Here is a 25,014-nt window from a genome sequence, read left to right on the forward strand (position 1 = left end):
AACATTTAATATGTTTTTAACTAAATGCATTTTGTCTGCATTTGTTAGAATTTTTGTGAGCCACCTTGAGTCCCAGTTTTGTGGGAAAGGTGGGAATAGAATAGAATAGAATAGAATAGAATAGAATAGAATAGAAACCAAGCCAATAGAAGCCAAGCCAAGCCAAGCCGGGGATTTCCCCCCCCCCCCAATACGTAAAACTAGTTCCAGTTTAGGGAATGTGGCCTTCATCATAGTTGCAAAAACTGGAATCCTTCTGTGAATTCCAGAGCTCTCCCATTTGCAAAGCAGTACAGCACAGAGATCAGTAGTATCAGTTGCAATGACTGAGCTAGGACTGCACCAAAGCACACAAGAAGAGTGTTACTCCAGTCATATAGTGCCACCCCCAATGCTAAGTAAGGCAACTAGCACTTAGGTGGAAAGGAATTTCCCTCCATTGTGGCACCAGCAACAGTTACTCGTAGGATGTGCAGAACCACCAACAGAGAAAAGAAGGCAAAAAGGGGATGTGGAAGATCCCAAGTGAAGTTGGGAGGGCGGGGGGGGGGGGGAGAGAGAGAAAACAGATAAGAATATGGGTACAAGGGAAGCAATTTTCTCGGAAGTTCTCTTGACAAGTACTGAAACTGGAGGCTTTTAAGAAAATTAAGTAGCTGGGTGAGATAAGATCAGGGCTGCTTTTCATAGATGAGCAACTGATTACAAGATAAGACACAAAGGGCAAGGATCTGTGGTCCATTTTCATCCTGGAGAGAAGTAAACAATGGAGTGTTCAATAGGAACTGAGAAAAAAAGACGGGCATTTAAGCAGAGGTTTGGGCAGGGTTAGGGGATGCCTGCAGTTGATACTCAAGACCATTTAAGTCTAAAGCAGGCTACTGGGAGGATTTCCCAAAGGATCCCATAAAATTGGGAAAAGGTACGATGAAATGGGAGATTAAATTTAATGCCAGCAAGTGCAAAGTGAGGCATCCTGGGAAAAGCAACCCTTCTTTTTGGGCTAAGAGTTATGATGTGTAAGGTTGCTCCCACTGAGGAAAGAGATTTAAGGGAGTCCTTGTGGCTAGCTCCCGGAAAACACCAGATCAATGGGCTGCAGTTGTCAAAAGGCAGCCGAGATGTTAGAAGCAATTATGAAAGGGATAGAAAGCGAATAATACAGAAAATAGCTTCACCACTTTTCTATAAGCCAATGGCATGCGCATACAAGGGGTGCCCATGCACAGCTTTGGTAACCCCTTACCTACGAAAAAAGGAGGAAAGAAAGGTAGGAAGAAAAGACACAGCAGAACTGGAAAAGATTCAGCACACAGACAGGCTGAATCAAAACAGTCAGGGGAGGCAACATTTCCATACCGCAGAAGATGCAATAATAATATTAGGACATCAATTTATAAAGGAGACAAAGACAGAGGATGAAACTGCTACAAGATAATTAACAGAGGAGACAAAGTAGGGAAAGGAGTACCTTGAAGTGGAACAAGTTTGGCAAGGCTTTGATCTTTCAGACACAATGAGGAAGGAGCAGCTAAGTACCCTTTAACACACATCAATCGGGAATAATAGAAGATAAGTCAAGAGAGGGATGGAGGTGTCACAATGTGTCCCAGTGACCCAGGGAAGCAAGGCTTACATGCACTTTGGCATTTTCAAGATCCACCAGGTTTCTGAATTTTAGCGTCAAGACATGCATTTTTAAAAAATTCAATACAAGGTGTATATTTCCAGAAGAGCAGCAGTGTTCATAGGTGCCAGCTCATAGGGGCTGAGGGCCCCAAACATACAATATTCGCCCCAAACATACAATATTTGAGGTACCCCCCAGTTGATGGGCACTGTTCCTGCAAGAAAGCACGGGGAATACAGCTGCCACCCAGCACTTGCTCACCCTATTCAGCTTTTCTCCCCCTCTGACCCACTGGAGCTCTGTTGGGGCTTAGGGAAGACTGGGCATGAGCCAAGGGGGCTGGATGTGCCGGCTCTCAGTCATAGCTCTTGTAAACACGGGCTTTAATTGTTCGGGGTTTTTTTTAGTATGTTATTTTAATGAGCTCTGTTTGAAATGCTGTTTCCACTTCTAAAGTTTTAAACTGTGTATATATATCATGTATATGTTGTATACATTTTGAGGTGGGGCCTCTCACACAAGCACGTGCAAAATAGCCATTGGCTGGCCAGCCAGTTGGGAAAAGGAGGTGGTTGCTCTCTGTTGACACCTTGCAGGGCCACAAGAAGGTGGCTTCAGAAGGAGGCCGTGATGGCTATTGCTGCTGCTGTATAACACCTGCCTCCACCTCCCTTCCTCTCCTCGGCCCTAAACCATGGGCTTTCCGCATCTGCCAACCCTGAGGGAGATCTCAGCATGTGTCCTGCCACCAGTGGGAAGTGGAGAGCGAGGGCTGCGTCCTCCTCCTCCTGGCCCATGACAGAGGCTGAGAGTGAGAGAGCTCGCCAGAGTGTTCGGCTCCACCCTCTGGTTCCTCCCAAAACACAACATGTCGTGCATCACACATGTGACATCATGCGCGCGATGTTGGCCCCCTCAATCGTTGGCGCCTCTGGCAGTGCTAGTCTTTAAGATGTCATAAGACTCTCACTACATATTTATTAATTATATAAAATATTTCTTAGCCTGCTCTTCATCACCACAGGGAATCCCAGAATGGGGTACAAGACTTAAGATAAAAATATATATAGTAAGGACATACAGTACAATAAACAAGATCAGATGTAGGAAGTGTAATCCTGAGTGGGCAATCACATGTATCTTCCAATTTGGGATTGCTTTGTGCATCTGATGAAGTGGACTGTAGTCCACAAAAGCTTTTGTCTGGGGTCCTCAGTGTGACGCTTGTGGGGAGTATGGCATCCTGATACACACACCCCATCAGTGCCCACCAAAGCTCCTTGCCCCTCCCAATCTTTAGGCAGTATTCAACTAAGGAACTCTATCAGTGGGAACCCTGCATGTGGTAAGCTGCAATGCTTGCATAGATAGAACATTCATCACTGAGCGGCACAATTCCACCCTTTCTATTTTAAATTGAGACTTATTTATTTATTTGAGTTGTTGTTGTTGTTGGGTGTGTGTCCCTGTTTTTTCATTTGTATTTTATTCATTCTGGGGTGTGTGTAGCTGTTCTGCCTGGTTGTTTTGTGAGGGTCTTTGAGCACTGTTAGTTTCTCTACTATGAAATTAGTATTTTGTGGTGCCCACATCTGTTTCTTAGATCTCCAAACGTGCCCCAAGCCCAGAAAGATTGCCCCCCAGCTTATGTCATAATAAATGTGCAAATCTTCTAGGTGCCACAATATTGTTATAATTTTCATAATTCCTGAGATGATGGTAATCAGTTTTCATTTAATTTTTATTCTATTTGAGCAAGAACTCCATTAATCCCAAGAGCTTACACACCTCCCAGATGGTCTAACCAAGCAATGAGATTCCCCCTCTATGTTTTCCATTGCTGTGAAATACTTTGTACAATACAAAAGGCAGCAAACTATGAGATGATGTAAAGAGGCGGCAGTCTTAAAGGAAACAAAAGGCAGGAATTTTCACACACATTTAACTTTAAAAATAAAGAAACCATCCAACCCTATAACCAAAAACAAACAAACTGTGAAGCTCACTTGTGAAGGGAATAACAATTTAAAAACCCAGTGAATGAGTTCCAATTGATACAACACATTCACAGGACAACTAACATTACTGAGAAATGACAGATATTGTTTTTAGGGAGGGAAGGGACAGAGAGGGGACAGGGATTTGCTCAGAAAGCTTTGATGAGCAACACGGGAATGTCAGGGCTGGGCACTGTTGCAGATGGGACACCTGCTTGAACAGACATGGATCTAAAAGTGATTCTGTTTCTATCATTTTTTTTTTATTTTTTTTTGCAGTATGGGCTCATATCCCTTGCAACTTCCATTCCTATCAGCGCTGTGCAGCTCTTCAGCCATGAAAGCCAAGCCATTCACATACTGGACGGGTCACTGAGCTGCTGTTCAGTTCATTAGGAGATCAGATGAGGTGGGATTACAGGTCAAAGCTGGGGAGCTGGGGCAACAATCTCCTTTCCTATCAGACCAGGCTTCTTAATGCAACGAGGTCAAATCCCACACTCATTCTGCATAGGTGGGAGAACCTGGGTGGAACTGGAGCAGCTTCCCTGCCCCTTCACTGGTGAGTTTGCTCCATCTTGTTGTTTCCCTTCACCTCGCCTTCTCAGTTCCTTCCAGGAAAGGCTCACATTTAACATAGAGCTTCCAACAGTTTCCACAGCCCTGTTCCCCATCCCTGCCCTGCACACAAATGCTCACTGGAGTAAACTGCGTAACATGTACAAAAGTAAACCTGATTTGTATAATTACATTGCCTCGTCTCCTCCTTTGAGCAGGTAGGATCACAAGAAGTGGGGGGGGGGGAAGAGAGAGAGATCATGAGAAAATTTGTGTGGTGTTGTGGCTAGAATTTTGGATTACAACGGGGAGGTCTAGATTCAAATCCCCACTTAGCCATGAACCTTACTAGGTGACCTTAGGGCAGTCATTCACATTCCCCCTCCCTTCTCTCTCTCTCTCTCTCTCTCTCTCTCTCTCTCTCTCTCTCTCTCTCTCTCAGCATAGTGTTCTTGGGAAGATAAACTGGGGGTGAGAGAGACCATGTATTATTCTGAGCTCTTTGTAGGAAAGGTGATATAAAAATGTAATAAATAAATGCATAAATGCATACAACGGAGCATTGCCTGAAGGCAGATACATGATGCAGCCACCTTGCTGAAGTGCAGCAGGGCTAGGTAAATTGTTGACATGGGGCCCCCAATGCAGAGCAGAACCATGGACCTCCTTGCAAAAGGTTAAAATGCCCTAGACACAGTTTGACTACAACTCTTACCTATCCTCTCCATTGGCCATGTTGGCTGGGGCTAATTTGAGTTGGGAGTCCAATACCATATGGAGGGCATCACATTAACTATCCCTGCACCAAAGTTTAAGTCAGAATCAAGCCAACCACACTAGCAATTCGTTTTTCTTTTTTCTTTAAAAAACAACAACCTGTACTTGGAAACACAAATACAAAGCTAATATATTGTCTAATTTGGCCTTCATGGGCCACCTGCTCCCATACCAGCCTGTCCATGTCCTAAAATTTGACAAAGAGACCCTTGTGTCCAGACTATGGTGGAGGCTCAGCTGACGGGGACTAGAAAAAAGGCCTTCCCTTGTGACTAAACCTAACTTGTGGAACTCTTTGCCCTGGGAGACTCAGCTTTCTGGTTTGCTCACATATTTGCTTCGATTATTTATTTAAATCCATTTATAAACCACAAAATAGTTTACAAAATCTCTAAGGAGTGATTAAACAGATAAAAGAGAGCCTTTGGCTGAATACCTATCTGTTGAATTTCTCTCTCTCTCTCTCTCACTCACTCTCTCTCTCTCTCTCTCTCTCTCTCACACACACACACACACACACACACACATACACATACACAGTATTTTTAATGTTTGATTTTATTTGTTGTTAGCTGCTGAGTGGTGCGTAGGCACCAAAAGGGCAGGACAGAAATTTCCGTATAAATAAATAACGATAATAATACCTCTCTATCTCATGCCCTCTTTGTTCAGTATTTGCGGCATATGAAGCTTCCTTCAGCTGACTGTAAATGTCACAATCAGGTCATGAAGACACAAAACCATTACTCTGATTCTTGGAGCTGTCTGTATTGCTTCTCTAATCGGTGTTCGAGGGGTAATGTATTAAAAAAGCCTCCCCTAGCAGCCTGTGGCCAGGCTCCAGGTATTCATAGAATCATAGAATTACAGGACTGTAGAGGTGGAAGGAACCATAAGGGTTATTTAGTCCAACCCCCGGAAACACAGTAATCTTCTGCCCAACATGTGGCTTGAACCCACAACCCTCAGCCCCAGCCAGCATGGTCAATGGCCTGGAATGATGAGAATTGTAGTCCCACAACCCCTGCAGGGCACTGGGTTGGGGAAGGCTGTTAAACATATGCACAAAATGCTGCTGGACCTTTGGTTTCCCGGGTACACCCAAGCTGTTGTCCTTTCACAAAACATGATTGCCATTAGGGCCCTGTGAACATGTAGGAACGTGTTGTGTGCGTGTGCTTCTTCCTCTACTGCCCTCCACTGCAGAGGCACTAAATATGGGCTGCCAAAGAGGCAGAGACTCTTGGAGCCCAACACAAGCTCAATGCAGAACGGCAAGGGGACAATCCAGGCTCCCTCCCTCTCTCATTTGCTAGGCCTGACTTGACCTTTTGGTCCTTTGTTATCTCAGTGCTGCACGCGTGTTGGGAGTCTCAGGCGGTCTGCGGTTTAGAAAGGGGGAAACACAGTTTTAAACAATTATTGTTTTTTCCACCTGACTGGCTGCAAACTTGTTAATTTCCCCCCTTTAATGTGTGAAAGCGGAGACGGCAGCTGCATGGAAATGAGTCGCCCTCTTATCCCCAGGCCCTGGCTGGCGTTCAGAGTATGCCGGCCTCTAGCGTAATCAGGGCCTTCTATAAATAAAGCCCAATATCTCATCAATGGCAGAGCAGCCGTGCTTTATAGAGTCGTCTGACATAAAACCGTCCCTCTTTACGGCCCTCAAACCATTTGCGTCATTTAGCGCAGCTCTGTAAACCTTCTGTTCTCCACGCTAAACCGTGTGGAGTGCCTAATGGCAGAGGCACTGTCACACAAACCCTGTTCCAGGGAGCTCGGGAACCCCCGGCGCGTAAATATGGTCGCCTCCCACACATCGACGACTGGTGGCACCTGGCACCAGAATATACCCTGACTGTACTGCCAGGAAACCCCCGAGCCCAAAGATTCAGCCCATAGTTGCAGCTGGGAACATCTGGCACACATTCAATCCAATACAGATACACTCTCAGAGAACATCTCTCAATGCCCATTCTTCCCCTCCCCAAAAAAGTGACACGCAGGCTACTCACTCCTCTCTCCGTCAGGTCATAACTCTGTAAACCCCCCTCTATTTTCCTATTTCTTCTTCACTGTCTCGGCATCTATGAGAGCCTGTGACAGCTTCGTCCATTTATTGCCCTCACGCAGTCTGCTAAAAAAAACGGTGGTTCTGTGAAACAGTGGAAGAGGGATGGCTGCTCACACAACTCCTACTGGGCCATTTCCTATGGCTGCTTTTGAGGTGTAATAGTCACCAAAAAATCCCTGGTTTTTTTTGAAGTGTGGATTGTAAGCTGCAGATTGCTACTCCTCCTGCAGAACAGGAGATCAACCCTTCGAGCAAATGGGGAACTCGTGGCCTTCCAAAGGTAGTTGGTCATAGATACCACCGGTCACTGGTCAAGGATGATGGGAGCTGGAGTCCAGTTAACTTCTGAAAGGCCACAGGTTCCCCATGCTTGCCTAAAAGGACAGTTTCAGTGGTGATGCTACCCTAGAGAGAGGCCTGTCTGGGGATTACAACGACATCTTTTCAGCAGTAAACACCTTTTCTCCACCCAGGCTTTCTAACATATTTTAAAAGATTTAGTATTCTGCACCTAAATTTTAACTTAAACCTGGTGTTAATTATATTAAGGTGTGCCCACCGCCTCCCAATACAACGAGCATCTCTTTTATTTGGGGTACATGATGGTATCATTATTATCCTAGCTACTGAATAAGTCCCATCAGTCAGTTTTGGATTTAGAGGCAGATCAATGAGGTCATACAAAATCACGTACCACTGCCCTACCACAAGACAAGAACAGGAAACAACAGTTCTTCACAAATACTTCTCCTGACATATATGCAAGCCAACATCACCCGTAAGTTGCAGGCTTACACCCACCAATATGGGCATGCATGTACCAGCACAACACTGATCCCTTGCAAAAGGGCCTTTTATATATTCTAGCAGGGGTATAGCTTTACTCAACAGTGCTATGATAAAGTTTGAAAGCCTTGCATCACATATCTGGGGTCAAATTATGTAAGTTTCTCTCATTCTGGGCAGTCAATTTGTGTGACTGATGCCGATCCCTTAAATGTTGATTGCCATTATTACTTTAAACCAGGGATAGGAAACCCCTAGCCCTCCAGTTGTTGTTGGACTACAACTTCCCAGCATCTCTGACTACTGGCCATGCTGGCTGGCTGGGACTGATGGGAGTTTGAAGGCCACAAGTGGAAATGTGAGTTGCTCACCACTGCTGTAAAACCAAAAGGGAATTTGAGTAATATTCCAAACTACAGAGATACTACTTCATCTTAGTCTACCACAGCCAGTGAAGTCTAACTCTATGGCATAGTTCAAACCACAGTCCTCCCTTCCTTTCTGTCCATCAGAGATCAAACCTTGGTTTCCAATCCTGGACTGCACGACAAGTGCGAATGGCATTTGGATGAAAGGACAACTGTGACATGGCACAAACCAAAAAGGGAAGGAACCCTGAAGGGGAAGGGAGAGAAGGGAATGTGCAAACACCAGTCATGGTTTAGTTTTACACTACCAGAACAACCAAGAAAACCAACCATGGAAACACACTTTGTTCCATGCAAGGAAACAGAGTTCCACGTGGATGCTCCACCTCACCTTAGAGATAGTTCACATGGGCTCGCTTATAATTCAGAAACTACAACATCTAGTGATGCCTCACTTGCATGAAACAACCACGACCACAGACAAAGCTTTCATATCGCTGACTTGACATTGCCTCAAGACACTATATCCTTCAACGGAGGCAGTTCACACATTTAGTTGTAAGGATGTGTGAATCAACCCTTTCCGCTTACAGTTTATGAAAGTGAAGGGTGGGTGGGAATTTATGGCTGGAGGTGTTGTAGGATTCTGCCCCATTTAAGCTCTTCCAGGTCTGGTCAGGCTGATGAGGATGCACACAATTCTTTCTTCAATCAAGCTGGCAGCTCCGAAGCTACTAATCCCCATATGGCAGAGCCAGGCCCCTCGGGCATGCTCAGGGCACTTGCCACTGAATCTTCCAGAGCAGGAAGGAAAAAGGGGGAGGGAAGCAGGTAGTGGAGCTGTAGACTTTCCAGAGTCACAGTGTTTGGCTTGGCCTCTTATCTCACAGGGACTATGACCTCCCTCCTTTTTAAAAAACAAAAACAAATCCTAACACTTTGTTTAGTAGGCTATCACTTTGCTATATAGCAGGCTCTTCTGTTTTACTGTATTTGGAATAAGCTTTCTAATTCACCTGATGATGAATTCAGTGTAACTTGAAAGCTTGCCTACTGCTACACCAACAAAGGTTGGCATTTTTTCTCTTTTTTAAAAGCAGATTTTGCCTTAATATTTATCATTATTCTCAGAGAGCAAGACTGCAACAACTGTCCATCCTTTTATGGCATTTGCCGTGTGCTAGCTGACAAAGGAGGAGATGCAAGGACAGTATCTCTGTGTCCTGGAGCCCTGACCTCGAAAAGCACCCAGCTGCCAGGAAAAACAGAGCAGCTATGCACTCCTCTGGCAGCTTGAAAGAGACTCCGTCTGTGTGAGAAACCAGTGTCTGTGAGCAAGCATGCTGCTCTGTTAAAGAAAGATCAGGCTTGTAAGTGATCCAGAGAGAGATCTGGGGGTATTTATGTTGCTCCAAGGCCACTCTTGGTTCCACAAAGCATTTATTTGGGCTGAAAGAGACCAGCAGGAACACTTCGCTCAATGTATAAAGATGATGGCTCCTAGAGGCATTTTCCAGACTTGCTAGAATTGTTGTTTTATGGGAATAGCAGGGCTTGAGAGAGGGAGGGGTTTTCCAAAGCAGACAGGGAGCACACTTGTGGCCCTTCTCTCTATCTCCTATGTCTAGGGCAAAGGAAAGGATTGGTAAATGGAAGTAAATGGAAGACCATCCGGAATGAATTGCAGGAAAGAGATTCCTCAGCCCAGCAGCCCTAACCCAATTCCTTGGTCCGCTGTGAACCCAAAGGATGGAGCCTGATGATATTCCTGTAGGAAGCCCAACACTATCTCTATAGGCAATGGAAAAAATCCCAGAGCGGGAACAGTTAAGACTTCAACAAAGAAAAGCCTCTAAAGGATTCTGAGCAGTTTATCCCACTTGCAGGGGGCAAGTCCCAAAGTATATTTTCCATCAGAGAGGGATCTTGCTGCAGATTAGCAGGGATCAAGCAAGGGATCTTCTCAGAGCTGTCCCAGGCTCAGCTGCTTTCTGGTCACATGCTCCTTTTGGCTGCTGTGTCCTCCCTTCTTATCTTTTGTCCCCTGTAACTGAAGGAGTTGCTTCCCCACAGAAATGGAAACTATGCTCCAGTCTCAAAGCCACAGTGAGGAAAGCAGAGTCAGGGGCACAAGGCTCCAAACCAGAGGGTTACGTTGTTTCTTGGCACCAGTGTATAGGCAGACCCGGGTACATACATACACCTGCTGCCCTCATGCGCCGAGCGGGAAGAGTGGCTTGAAGGATGCTCCTTGGGCCCAGCGCTCATGCATACCCTGACAGTATTACAGACAGGCTTATTAAGTGTGTAATATTAAATTAACCCAGATAAGAGCGTAAGAGCTTTTAAAGTCAATTCATTAAATATAATTATGAAGATAGCTTTTTTATGCGTGGCAGCAATCTGATCTCAATCACGGCGACGGTGCCGAGCTTGCTGGCCCCCACGGCATCTCTGCTCCCAACTGCGACTGCTCTTGGGCTGTGCCACCATTCCCAGGCAAGCGAGATCGCTCTACACTGACACCCTCCCCAAGCCCTGGTGTTAGCGGAATGGGGTGTCCGTAACATTTAATGACCAGACCAGGCCCTCCTATCTGATTTGGGGTTGCTGTCGGCCTCCCTTAATATTCATGGGCTGCTTGCTCCCTTTCTGACTCAAGTCTACCTGACACTCCATTGTTGCTATCCTAGGCTTGACTTTCTCCAAGTGTGGCTGACTTCTTATTCATTCTGGGATAAAATCTGAAGCAGATGGGGGAGAGACAATGAGCAATGCTATCTTATCTCTCTTGGTGGGTGGGATAAAGACTTGGATTCCTGCCCAACAGGGCCTACTTTGACTCATCATACACACACTCTGGATGAAGAATGCCCCCGCATTTCCATCTAACTGCTTCCTTCCCTCTCACTGCCCTCCTCCCCACCCCCACAGGAGTTAATGAGGCTTTCCGCTCTCCCAAGGCTGCTTGCGCTCCTGCCCCAGTTAATTAACTTCTCCTGGGAAACAATTAATATCTGTCAGGAGATGTGGGGTCCATGCCAGCCACTCTGCCAAGTTTTTGCTCAGCAGCGATTGGGGGGACAGAACAGGGGAGCCCAGCCAGTCCCATACACCTTGAAGGTCAGACTCTAGAGACAGCTCTCTACCCTGCAGATAGCATGCTTTTGCTGATGCTAAACTGGGGGCAGGGGGGGTACCAACAAGGCTTGGTCAAGGATACTGTATCTCTTAAGTGGGCCCAGCAGAGCCTTGAGGATGTTGTGACACTCAGCCTCTGCCTATTGCCCATGGCAACCGGTTCTCTTGCAGGTCCAGAAAGAGGCATAGGCTCTCAGCCAATTGTAGCAGCAAACACAACTACGGTTAGGTTGCCCTTTGCCTTGTGATATGTAGAAGTGCAGACTATGGAAACAACCAAAGAGTGGGAGATCAGCCTGAGTCACCCTCAGGCTTCCCGGCTTCCAAATCCATCTAATCAAAGGAAGCCCAAAATGATGATAATGATGGTGATGATCATTAATTTATTAATTGTCTTCTATACAACCATCTTAAGGCGATGCACAATAAAAACCATTTAAAACAGTTAAAAGCATGCCAAAAAAGAAAGAAAGAAAATCCCTCAGGAAATACATTTAAAACAAAACTGACACCATACGGAAATAAAGACTCATGGCAAATACCCCTTTATCCAGCTGGGAAAAGCTGTTGGAACAAAAATGTCCTCCATTGTTTCCAGAAAGTGAAGAGACTGGGCGCCTGTTGTATCTCTACAGAAATGCTATTCCACAGAACAAGGGCAGCCCCATTAATTATGCTTAGGTAGCACAGATGCGGGCTTTGCATCCAACCAAAGACTACTCCAGATATACTGGATCCTGACAAAATGGACCTGTCTATTCCTGTCCAAGTGACCGACACTGAGAGTCATACACAATGTTAGTATTTTAGGGCTTGTTTGCCCAAGAGGTATAGGTAAGGTTTGAAGATGCTCTGTTAGCTGGTCTTACTGCAAGTAAAAAAGAGGTTTGGATTGCCAGGTTCTCCTGGGCAGAGCCTGAACCAAGAGCTGATGTCAGGGATGGGGGAACCTGCAGCCCTCTAGATGTTGTTGGCCTCCAACTCCCATCAGTCCTGGCCAGTATGGCCATTGATCAGGGATTATGGGAACTGGAGTCTACCAATATCAGGAGAATGACAGGTTCATCATCTCTGGCTGGAGTACCTTCACAAAGAGTCTGCTTGTGCTAGGGACATGCGAAACAACTTCTGGGTTGGCAGGATGGAGAAAGCATCACTGAAGCCAAAAAGACGCCAAAATTGGGGGACACTGTATCTACAGAAGGTATGCTTTCTGCAATTTGTGGAGTCACAAAAAGGGCCAAATCATCCAGGAAAGACTCAGAGCAGCAAGCATACCCTGCCAAGAAAGTAGCTTTGCACAGAACCAGAATTGATTGGTTGAATGGAGAAAGGGGTGCAGAGGCCTGGAGGCTGCATCGGCTCCTGGGACTGGTTACTTATTCAGATGCTTTGGACACAGATTCCCTCTCATTGCTGGTTGCTTATTAGCATTTTCCAGCCTGCGGGCAGCTCTGATGGATGGAGCACAGCATCGGCCTCCTCTCACTGCAGAGCCAAGGCCAACAACCCTTCTGCGGCTACAGCTCCACTCTGATCCCTTCCGCTACCCTTTCCCCCATGCCAGAGCAGCTAGCGGCTTTGGAACAGAAAAGTTACAGAGCCTCCAGATCCCAGGAACAGGGATGGGTGGCCTCTCCTTCTCTTCCATGTCGCAAAGTAGCAGAGCATGTGGGTTAACAGATTGGTCTGTCCTTGGGAAATCCCCACAATAGGTAGAGGGATTTGGCTTAGGAGGTAAAACTAGAATGGGGTAGGAATTGTGGGGAGTCTACTTGTATACACACCTTTAAGTCATTATCTTGCCAAAGAACAGCACACAAGTGTGACCACCACTCGCTGACTGTACAGTCAATATGACTTGCTTGTGTGAATGAAGTCATTGTAGAAGACAGACCTTGCATATCACACAAGGCTGAATGAATTGTTTCCAGGCAAGAGACTTCACATGTTCTGAGTATCATCAAGGACTGAATAAGCAATGATGTACATTTACATGTGTGAACAAGCTCAGAGATGTACAAATGACCTTATGGGTGTTCAAAATAAAATTGTTTATGGAAAAGGGGAGGTACATTCCCATCTTCTCACCTTAGAGCAACAGGGTGACTCACAAATTATTGGTTCTAAAATCCACATGGATTTCCAGGCAGTCTATGGGCCCCAGTATGAGCACAAGAAATGAAGAGTCCTGTGACATGCTGAAGACATATTGTGGCATAAGAAGTTTTTGTGGTCTGCCTTCATCGGATACGTGCATTGCTCCATGCCACACAACTGATGAAGCAGATATTGTGCTGCAACAATTTTTTTAAGTCTGTAAATTGGCATTTATCATTTTTGCTACAACACCCCAAACACAGCAAGCCTTCAGGAATATGTCAGCATTAGCACAAGACAAGATGGTGACCTTGAACCAGTCACTCTCTTGTAACCTAACCTACATCACAGGGTTGCCGTGAGGATACAATTGGTTGGGAAGACTGAGAGAACCACCTATGTTGCCATGAGCTCCTTGGAAGGAAGGAGGAATAGATAACAAAGAAGCAAATCCACAACTCAGTAACAGAATATCTGCTTTGCATTCCAAAGGTCTCAGGTTCAATCCCCAGCAACTCCATATGGGGTTGGGAGAGTCCCCTTGCTTGAAACCCTGGAGAGCTGCTGCCAATCAGTGTAGGCAATACTGAGTTAGAAGAACCAAGTCTCTGACTTGGTACAAGACAGCTTCCTATGTTGCTAAGCAAACATCAAATTGGATGGGATACAGAGATGTCATCTGCAACAGATGCAGACACCACTCTGTGCTGGCTTTGGGGCTAGCAAGGGAACTCTAGAGAAGAGGCGGTGCAGCCAGCATGAAAAAGCACTGTGGCAATGATAGCTCCTTAAGCCATCAGAGGATGCAATTTGCACTGGGGGTGAAGAGTAAAAGATGGTGGAGAGGCAAGAGGGCTCAAGAAAGGGAGGATGACCCTTGTATGCAAAGGCAGCCCCCAACCCCACCTTTTCCCCTCTGTGAGATGCCAAAATGTATGGGTTGCCAACAAGTCCAAATGCTTGACACGGGCCACATAAATCCAGCCGCTTGTTTAACAAAGCAGAAATTGCCTCTGCCCACTCTTACATCCTTCTGGGATTTGTTCTCTCCTCAGGCGGACCCATGTTCCTTCTGCAGGCAGGAAGCAGGCTATCCTCCCTCTCTCCCCCTCTGCCACCTACCTCCCAACTACAAGCCACCAACACTAGCGGGACTGCCTGGGACTGCCTGCAGCCTCCTTTTCTCACTTCTCTCCATTGTGGGGCTGGGGTTAGGGAAATGGATTGCACGGCTGCCTCTGAACAGTGGTGGCCGGGGAGCTGCACCAATGGGCAGGCAGGAGGTGGCAGGTGGAGGGGGAGGAGGCGCAGGGAACTCATTTACCCAGAGTAAAAATAGGCTGGAAAATGTGACATTTATTAAGTACGATTGTGGAGGAAAGGTCATCGCCAGCCCCAGCACCGAGACGGGGTGCCACTGATTATACAGCTGGGGAAAGAGGCGGCAAAGCCAGGCTGAGCAACAGCAATTTAGGGGAGGGGGTGGTGTGTGTGTGTGTGTGTGTGTGTGTGTGAGAGAGAGAGAGAGAGAGAGAGAGAACACATGTGTTCTTTTGTGTTTTGAGCCCACAGTCTACCAGGCAGGGATCCCTGCTGTGTAGAGCCAGGGATGCCTTAGGATCAACATCTGCCTACACTCTCTGAACCTGGCTCATTCTCACCTCTAAACGCCCTGAGTTCCAGGCAAGGAACCACTTTGGAGAAGCTGAAGCAAAGCAGTTTAGTGCAGGAAGCACCCTCACATCCACAAAGCCCTCTGAAAATGTGGACCTGCAGGAAAGTCCTCTCTTAGGCAGCACTTTTTAATCAGGATCACAGCCCTTCCTGCTCTCCCCGCACTATCTCATCCACACGTCCTCCTCTAATTCTTTGGATGATTTGCAAGACACAACTGCAGCATTTTAATTGTCTGCACACCCACGTCACCTTTCCCTCCACAAACACACACACACACACACACACACACGACTCCAATCTCCCTACGGGTGGCTACAGCTCGGAGACCCTGCTATTCCCATGGAGAGTTGCCTTCCAAATGCCCCACAAATTCCCCAGGACTGAAGAAAAGAGACTTGATCAGATGGGAAATAGAAACAACAACCAATACTTGGGAACCTTCCCCAGAATGCTCTCCCCCCCCCCAAAAAAAAAAAAAAAAAAAAACACAAACACCAGGATGATGAGATTGGCAGCAAGGGATTTAAAATAATAAGAAATAGAGAAGGAGAAGGAGAAGGAGAAGAAGAAGAAGAAGAAGAACCAAAAAACACACCACCTTTGACATCGATTCCAATTTTTTAGAAATGCATTAGCCTCCCCTACAAGTGCTGGAAGAGGAACCCCTGCAGAGCAGGTGCCAGCTGGGTAATTGTTCTTCTGAGTGTGCACACTGGTGTGCCTGAGCATATCCCCCTCCCGTGGATCTGCACAAGCTTCCATTGCCCCCCCTCCTCAGAGCAAAGCCCCTCCCCATAACTTCCTTCTGTCCTCCCTTCATAACCTCTCCATCAACCGCACCTCTTATCCTTGAAAAGCTCTTTGCACCTTGCACTCCTTTACATAAACATATGCGAGAAAGGGCCCAAAATTTTAGGGCCGGCATTGATGGGAAGCTGCAGACGGCCCTGTAAATAGGGGGCTGTCCCTGGCAGCCCTAGAATAGGACCCCCTCTGTTTATGGACAATGGGGTCCAGATCCACCCACAACAGCCAAGGTAGGACAAACTGAGCCACAAAGCATCAGGTCCAGCCCAAGTGGCTGGTTAGGGGTTGCTACTGAGCCTGATGAGTGCCGAAGGAGTTAAGTGCCCATCCCATTTTTGCCCAGAGGCAAGTGCCGTGACCCCTCCATGCCCCCTCCCCCTGCGCAGATACTGGGGAAGGAAAGGGGCTGAAGCAGAACCTGCCAATCCCTCCCTCCCACCCACCCTGCTCAGCTAGTGCAAGGGAAGGACAAGGCTGCTGGGGAATCTCCTGTCCAGCAGAGGACAAAGAGCCAATTGATTTTCCCTGCACAATTCAAGTGATGGAGGGGGGGGGGGCTGTTCTTGAGCCGAAGGAACAGGGTTCACACACACACACATTCAGCGGCCATCACTGCAGGGAAGGTGGTGGAGGAGCAAGACGTTTCCTGTGTGCATAGCCCACTCACCAAGGCAAGTCCTCCCACCCACCCCAGCTCCAACAGAGCAGAGGGTGCCCAGGAGTTGGGGCCGGTGCGGGCAGAGGGAGGCTCGCTGCTGCGGCTCAGCAAACGGCCCACCAAGATTTACTAGGCTGGCCGGGCTTTACTGCACACGAGATGCTTACGCTGGGGAATCTTCCCGGCGGCCCCTTAATTTGCCGTCCCATAAAGAATGTGGATTTGTGACGCTAAATAGAGGGAGATCATTTACCGAGCGCGGCTCTTACTTACAGGATCTTTAAAGGGGATTCATCATGCGATGCAACGACGCGAGCGGCAGGCAGCTCAGCAGCCGAGGCAAGGGAGAGCAGCCACAGCGAGGGCAGGCGCTGGCGGCAGCTCCTTCCAAAGGAGAACGGTGACTATGTTTGCCTCCTCAGGGGCCCTTCTGAACCACACGGTCACTTAGTCCCTAATTTCTACACACCCACCCTACCCCACCCCACCCACGCCCCTTTTCCCATCCTTTTTGTGGATTCCTCAGAATCCAGAGCTGCAGCTGCTGAAAGTGGTTAAAATCAGAGATCAGGAATATCCCACGCTACTAACAAAACCGGCCCCAAAGTGAAGATTTAGGTCCTGTTCCCCCACCCCGCTGCCCTTCAAGTGTGCTGCCCCCAAGGGGCCATCGCGGGATATCCCTCCTGAAACCACACGCATCAAAGCAATGTCTCTGGCACTGGGTGCCCACTGGAGGGGCATCCCCCATCCATCCATAACCACAGAATTTAGTCCTGGGCCAGAATTTAGCATGCGGGGGGGGGGGGAATAAAATCTTCCATTTAACAATAAAAAATCAAGTTTCTAGCCCTCCATGAGACAAAAATTTTGTTTGAAAATGTAGGCAATTTCTGGTGAAATTCTGGGGTCCATGACAACTTATGTGGGAGAATTGTGACTGGATTTTCCAACATTTATTTATTTGCATTTGTTTGCTTGCTTCCTTGATTTTTACTAAAATGCAGTCACAGGGGACTGCCAGTTCCTTCAGCGGTGGGAAGGGAAGGGAGGTGCTTAACCCTTTCTTGCTGCATCATTTTTTTGCTGAAAAATCCTTTCTTCCTGTACTGCTGTTTGTCCTGCATTTTCCCTTAATGGAGCAAACAGCAGCTGGAGGGGGGGCACGTGTGGATCAAGAAAACAACACAGGGGAGGGGAATATTAGACACCCCCATCCTGCTGCTCCGAAGAAAAGCCCTGTGTAGCTACATTCCAGTAACAGCAGCAGCAAAAAGGTTACAAAGTCAAGAGGTGTGCAGTATTACTTAGAGCAGGATTTCCAGGGGTTACAGCTTCATTTGTCCAATATTTACAGACTGCAGAAAATTCTCAGTGTTTATTTTGAGCAAAAAAAAAAAAAAGAAAGAAAAAGAACTGAGTGCAGCACAGACCCACAAAACTTCTCTTGGCATTCTGACACAGCCTGCAAGGGGTTCATGCGACCAAGGACAGCAGACAACCCCTGTCAACTGTGGGGCAGGTTTTACATAGGGCCCAGGGGAGGTGTGGTGTGCTCCTGGGTCCTGAGCCGTGTATTTCCTCTGGGTCTGCCATGCCAGACATGCACCCCCATAGCAGTGTTTGGGACAAGAGAGTACATTTGTGGCAGGCCCCGGAGAGGAAGATGGTCTTTAGATCCACTTGGCGTGTGTGCTCATGCATGGCCCTATCTTCTCTCTTCTCAGCCTCACCTTCTAAGCTTTTCCCTGCCCTGCACCACCCTCCCCCCCCACCCGCCCCTCCGCACACAGTGATCAGAAGGCGAAGCAGCCTCCAATGTCCGCAGGAGAGAAGCAGCTCATTTCCAGAGTCATTATGGTCTGAAAAGGGTCCCATCAGGTATTCCGCCTGCTCAGCACATTTATTTCCCCAAACCACAGCGGGGATTTGTGATTTTCAGACTCAATATTAGAGCAAGCGCGGGGCCAGCTCATTCCACCCGGCGGGAAGCCTCCCTGATAGTACAGGCACAGCCATGCCAGAAAAAGTGCCATGAAGAGGAAGGTGGAGTGGTTGCTGTGCCACCCTGGCCGGGACCGTGACAGTGCCACCATGGGCACCAAGCTGGGGGCACAGTCTGCTTGGAAATGGGGAAAGAACGGCATCTCTGAGGATACAAAAGACAAAATCTTGGAACCACCAAGTGTAGCCAGCACTGCCCAGGGAGCTCCCATCTTCTCCAAGCACCTGGAGAGCTTGTGGCAAGCTTGCAGGAACCTGCAAACCCCCAGAGACTGTTGGGCTCCAGCTCCCCTCCACCCCAGAAAGCTGGGCCAATGGTCAGGGATGATGGGAGTCCAACAACAACCGGAGGGCCACAGGTTCCCCAGACCAGACTTACAGCTTTCCTCACGTAACTTACAGGGTTATCCCCTCTTCCTTGTCTCAAGCTACTCTAGCAAGAGAAAAAGAATTGCCCAGACCAGAAGTGGGCATTTCCTTCAGTGCCCGATCTGCTTATCTCCATGCCTCTCTTTTCCCTCATATATCTTGCATACAGCGGTATTCCCTGCCTGCATCTTACCCGACGCACTTGCTGTCCCATCACCCATGCTCTAGAGCTGTTCATGGGCCACAAAATCTGCTCTTTGGGGAAGGGCCACAGCTCACTGGCAGAGCATCTGCTTTGCACACAAAAGGTCCCACATCCAATCTCAGGCATCTCCAGGTAGGGCTGGGAAAGACTTCCTCTCTGAAACCCCAGAGAGCTGCTGCCAGTCAGTGTAGACAATACTAAGCTAGGCAGAACAAGTGTCTCAACTCGATATAAGGCAGTTTCCTATATTACTGTACTTTCTCCCACAGTGAAACTTGAGGCGCAAACTCAACCTTAGCATAAACATGGGTACCAGCAATGCATTCATTCCAACCAGTGTTTGACGGAAGGGCCTAGAGAGCGCAGGAAAGGCACAATGAGTACTCACCACCGTGAAGTTCCCTGCAGAGCAGTTCTCTCCGCTGAAGCTGCAGTTCTTGAGCATGTCCTCAAGCTGGTGCCCAGTGCGGTTGACAATATCGGCCATGTCAGGGTCGGGGTAGAGCAGGTCAGAGGCCTTGTGTCCATCACGGTCCTTGGGCGGCAGCCCAGTCATGTTGGCCAGGTGGAAGATGTCGGCGTCAGTAAGGGCCGAGTGGCGGAAGCGGTTGATGTTGCAGATGGTCACAGCCGGGAATATCATCTTCTGGGTCGCCTCCTCATCCAGGGTGGTGACGTGCGGGTGCTCCAGGTAGAAGAGCGCCGACCGGGCCGCCTGGTACAGGAAGAAGGCTAGAGAGGCCACAAATGCGAGCGCCCAGAGGGCCTGGCGGACCCCCAGCTGCCCTGGGCGGCAAATGTGGCCCAGGCCGTGCAGGGTGCTGGCCCCGGCAAAGGCGGCCAAGTCACGGTGGTGTGGCTGGCTGGGCTCCTCTAGCAAGCTCTCCTTGTCCCCTTCCTCTTTCGCCGCCTGCTTCTCATCCTCCTCTGCAAATTTGATTTTGCAGACAATCTCAATCGGCATCTGTGCTGAGGCACCAGGCAGCACACTACCCCCCCAGCGAGGGGAGGCAGCGGGAGCCTGGGGTGCCCGGCACCGGCCGCTCTCCCCTGGCTGCTGCAGGACGCCCCTAAATTAGTAAGCCCAGCTGAGGAGGTGAAGCAGGACCGGGGAGCCTGGCCCAGCCTCTTGGGAGCTCCCAGACTGAGGGCTCTGCCTCGGTGCCTTGTCTCACTAGTGATCTCCTGGTGCTTCCGTCCGCTTATCTGCACAAGCCCAGCTGTCAGAGCTGCCCGCCGCTGCCGCCGCTCCCTGTGCCGCTGTGTGTGCCGCTGCCGCTCCTCTGCACACCCGGTTAAGACCCCACCAGATACAGGCAGCATTTAGGCATCGTGTGCTAATAAAATCCAGGGGATACTTAATAATTCAAGGCATGTCAACATTATTTCATCCTCAAATAAAAAAAAAAAAAAGCGGGAGAAGGAGGGAGGAAGAAGCGGGGGAAGCTCGCGAAAGACAGGCAAGCGGCAAGGAGGAAGGAAGGAAGGAAAGAAGGAAGAGCCGGGCAGCGGGAGCCTCTTCGCTCTCTGGAGCCACCACTCCAAAGTGATGCTGGAGCCACTTGTTTGAATCGCTCGCAAGCTGGCAAAGTCTGTGCCAAGGAAAGGAGGCAGCACAAGGCAGCCTCTGCTGCTGCTCAGGGCTGCTCAAGCTCTTCAGGCAGGGCAGGCTCTCTCTCTCTCTCTCTCTCTCTCTCTCTCTCTCTCTCTCTCTCTCTCTCTGCGCCTCCCTGCCTGCCACCCACTTCCTCCAAGTGAGTACCCCTTGCTAGTGCCCAAGGCAGCTGCCCATGGACAGCTCCCCGCCTAATTCCTACCTTCCTCCATCTCCGCTGATCTGAAAAACTGCTCGCTAAAGATGCAAAAGGAAAGCAAAGGAAAACGAGAGAGGGAAGGAAAAAGTTGAGAGAGGGAAGAAGACGACAAGAGGACTGCGTTCCTCCCGCGTCGTCGGCTGGTGCTCGGGTCCAACGGGCAGCGACGGCACAACAACCCCCTACACGCACACGCTCTCACACGCAATACACCCCCCCGCCCGCAGGCTCCAGGGCTGACTAATTGGAGAAGGAGCGGCCAACGAGGGGGAGCGGAAACGAGGAGACGCCCCCTCCTCCCATCGATCCCGCTCCCCACGGAACAAACAAGAGGCAAAAAGTGAAAGGCTTATTGATCGGAGGGAGGGAGGGAGCGCAGCTGCTGGGGATTAGGGCAGGAGCAGGCGTGCGGGGCGCGGGGGTCCGGGGTGGGGAGGAGCGGGTCCGGGTGTGTGTGTGGTGTGTGCTTTCTGGAGGAAAATGAAGGCTGCGCAGCCGGGACCGCGGCACTGCCCAGACCCAGCCTGCAGCGCAGCCGCTTTCCCTGCACCATTGATTCCCTTCAGTCCCGTTTGCTTGGGAGGCAGTTCTAATTGCTTTTGCAAAAGGGTCTGTTTGCCGCCGCCGCCTCCTTCCCGCCCCGCCTGGCAAAGTGGAATCAGGGCCAGGGAAAACCCCCACCGGCAACTGCAGCTGGCGCGGGACCAGGGAGGCCGGGCAGAGGAGGAAGAGGAGGCGGCGGCGGCGGCGGCCTGGGGGTGCCCAGTAGGGAGAGGGGGCCGAGACTGCGAGGGGAGGGCGGGGAGCAGCGCGGCCCAGTTGAGGAAGCGCCGGCAGCCCAGGACTCCGGAGAGCCTCAAGCCAGCAAAGTTCTCGCCGGCAAGCCGAAGCCCACGCGCTGCGCTCGCTGCTGCGAAGCCGCCCTCTTGCGGAGCCAGGCCAGCGGCCCACGTCGCTCTCGGCGGCTTCTGGCAGCTGCTCAGCTAGGGAGATCCGGGGGTTGCGCCCGGAGACCCTTCTGCAGGCCAAGCGCGTGTTCTCTCAGCTGTGGGGAGGGTGATCCCCAACCCCCCACCCCCACCCCCTCCCAGCTTGGCTGGGGCAAGACCCGGGTCCGACTTCCCTGAGAAGGGGATGTTGTTGTTGGGGGCGCGCCTTGCGAGGAGACAGGAACCGCGCGGACTCTGGCCGTGGGAAGCCCCGCGGCCCTGCCACCCCCGCCCCGAGGCTCAGCCGGTCACAGCGACCTCCACTCCGCCCGGCCGATGCCAGCGGGCTAATCCGGACCGAGGAGCGCCGCGCTCACACGTCTTCGATCCCTGCAATCGACTGGCACGGAATACACACGTCCCTCCCGCGGGTCAATACGGAAGGACAGGTCTCTCCTGGCTGAGCAGCGGGCGCTGATCGATGCCCAGGGCGGAAGGCCAAGGTGGCTCCAGGCCAGCGGGACGAGGAGGAGGAGGAGGAGGAGAGGGCGACGGGGGACGGGGAGGGAAACCACCGAGGCAGGGGAAAGGGGGCATAAATGGGGGGGGGAGGGAGGGAGGGAGGGAGGGAACCACCATATTAATAACGGGAGAGGGCGGGGGTCCTAAATCAATGGGGTGGGGCGGAGGGACGACCCCGTCTACCTTCTTCAGGAAGCACCGTCCCCTCTTCCCGGACTGCTCAAGTTTATTTCTTGGAGGCCACGTTCAGACATGCAGAAAGAGTCTGGTTCAGAGGCGGGGAGCGGGCTGAGGGCCCCTTCTCTGGCCTCCCCGGCTCCGAATCCCTTAATGCCGATGAGTTAACCCTTACCAGTCTTTAATCCCTCTGCCTTATCACAACCGTGTTAAACAATGCATTTTTTTCCATCCGTTCAACGTTTGCGAAAATTCTAGTCAGTGAGTGCCAAGTACGGTGTCAGGAGGTGATAGAGGCGATTAATCAATGCAGAGACGGAAGAAAGACGGAAAGATTCGGGTAAGGGTTACATCCACTGCTAGGATTCTGCCTGGAAGTCAGTGGAGGGGTAGACGGGAGGAACGGGTGATGCCGACTCCTTTACATGCTGCTCTCTCCCCACCCCCGCCCCAAATTCTTCCTTCCTTTTTTGGAGCCCACATTCGTCTATTCATTATATTTCTATGCTGCTTTTCACTCAGATGGGTCACAAAGCAGCTAACAAACAATAAATAATAACATAATAAACATCACAATTATAACGTAAGTCATATAAAACAATTAACAAATCATCAGTAAAACAATTACAAATCAGTAGAACAATCACCTTCTATTTACCAAACAACTAAAAAAATAGGGTAAGCAGCACAACCACAAGAAAAGTCATATTATAAAATTCACAAAGCATTATAGCACTCATAATCCACAAAACAATAACAACATAAACTAACAACAACAACAAAACTAAATACAGTTTGTGTCTCTTTAAGACTGCTGGTCTAGACTGAGAGTCCAGACTCTTCTGTACTCACAAGCGCAAATTTTAATTTTGCTGTTAATACACTTATTTTGTTCAAACACAGTTCTGTACAAAAAAAGCTATCTAAAAAATACAGGGAATGTGCTTTCAGCAACAACTGGTGGGAAAAGGCAGGCTACATCTTTTCCTTTGGGCTGATGGAAGCAAAATGGAAGTAGGGGGTGAGACAATAGATGGCAAAATGTCACCACACATGTAAAAAAACCCAAAAAATGTCCACCCACACTATGTGCTTCAGTGGCTCCTCCTCCCTTCAGATTATTCAGGGACTGGGAAAATCCAAATTTAGCAGGGAGAAGTGCAGGCTGCCACTTAGGGTTCATCCGCACATCCATTTGTCCAACTTTGCCCCACCACTTTCCCCTAGAAAGCCTGCTCTTTAGTGCTGAATTATTATTATTATTATTTTATTATTTTTTGAATTTATATACCACCCTATACCTGAAGGTCTCAGGGCCGTTCATAGAAAAGATCACAATATATAAAGTCAAAATAAAAACAAATAAAATAAAAACAATAACCTGATAACACTCCCTGGATCTTGCCAGCAAAAGGGCTTATTGTTCCCTGCTGACCGAGCATCCCATAGCAAGAGGAGGCAGTATCCTCAAAGAGGCATTGTGAAGCATAAACATGCCCCACTTTAATAACAGCCGTGCCTTACCATTTCCCAGAGTTTGAGAGTGATGAAGTAGGCAAGCCAGTAGCAGGTGAAAAGGCAGGCAGGTGGCAGATAAAGATTTTTATTTTATTTTAATCTTAAGGAAATATTACCGTAAGTAACCCAGCTTTAAGCCTGACAAGGTAGTAACTTTGCTCCCCTTGTGCTGACTCAGGCAGAGCCGCTCCCCTGGGTGACATCCTTGCCCCATCATGACTGTGGGCAGGTGGCAGCAGCAATGAATTAGAAGCCACCCTGGGAGCTTGCTGGTCCCTGGATCCTGGCCCCATCCTGGCTGAAGCTGGCACAACGTCCCTTTCCCAGGTCCCTCTTCTGCCCTGGTTCAGACCATGCCAGCTGCATGCTCAGCCCCATGCCTAAAGGGGCTCAAATCTGGGAGTTATCATTAATTTTGATCTAATTGAAGGCAATGTGGCTGCAGAGCCCAGCTGGTCGAAGCATGAGTCTCTCTGCTTCATGCCAAGCAGAGCCTCCTGAACCTGCGGCAGAGAGAGAGAGACAGAGAGAGAGAGAAGGGTTGGTTGGTTGGTGCCCCTCCTGCAGTGCTTGTTATCACAGGCAGGTTAGGCTCTCAATGAGGGCAGCAGGCAGCACTGCTTTGGGGAGATCCGGGATGACAAGATGTCCAGTCTAATTATACATGTGCCGCCAGAGGGGCTGGTGCAGCCATCATGGCTGGTTCCTCTGCAGGCTGTTCAACTCTTTACACAGAGAAGCCTAAGAGGAAGGAGCATGGGATGGCAGGCAGACGGGTGCATAGCCGGGTGGGCAGCAGAGAGGGCAAATGGGGGGAGCACCCAATACATCCAGGCCCCATGCAACGTTAGTCAGGCAATGGGGTTTCTCTTTTTTAAAAACATCAAAAACTCACATACACCA

General features: G+C 49.3%; 1 protein-coding gene across 6 annotated transcripts in view; it reads right to left on the bottom strand.

Moving 5' to 3' along the window:
- Window positions 1-25,014, bottom strand: part of ASIC4 (acid sensing ion channel subunit family member 4) — a 208,438-nt gene that overhangs the window by 73,197 nt on the left and 110,227 nt on the right. The window contains exon 1 of one of the 6 annotated variants that reach the window (XM_079947135.1): window positions 19,540-21,319. The exons of 4 other annotated variants lie outside the window; for them this stretch is intronic. In XM_079947135.1, the coding sequence (XP_079803261.1) occupies window positions 19,540-20,115 (576 nt within the window). In that variant the 5' untranslated portion in view covers window positions 20,116-21,319. Of the gene's footprint in view, window positions 1-19,539; window positions 21,320-25,014 lie in introns of those variants that run through there. One more of the 6 variants, XM_079947139.1, reaches the window with a different exon arrangement.

Source organism: Podarcis cretensis, assembly GCF_951804945.1.
Source record: "Podarcis cretensis genome assembly, chromosome: 1".
NCBI classification, from domain to species: Eukaryota; Metazoa; Chordata; class Lepidosauria; order Squamata; family Lacertidae; genus Podarcis; species Podarcis cretensis.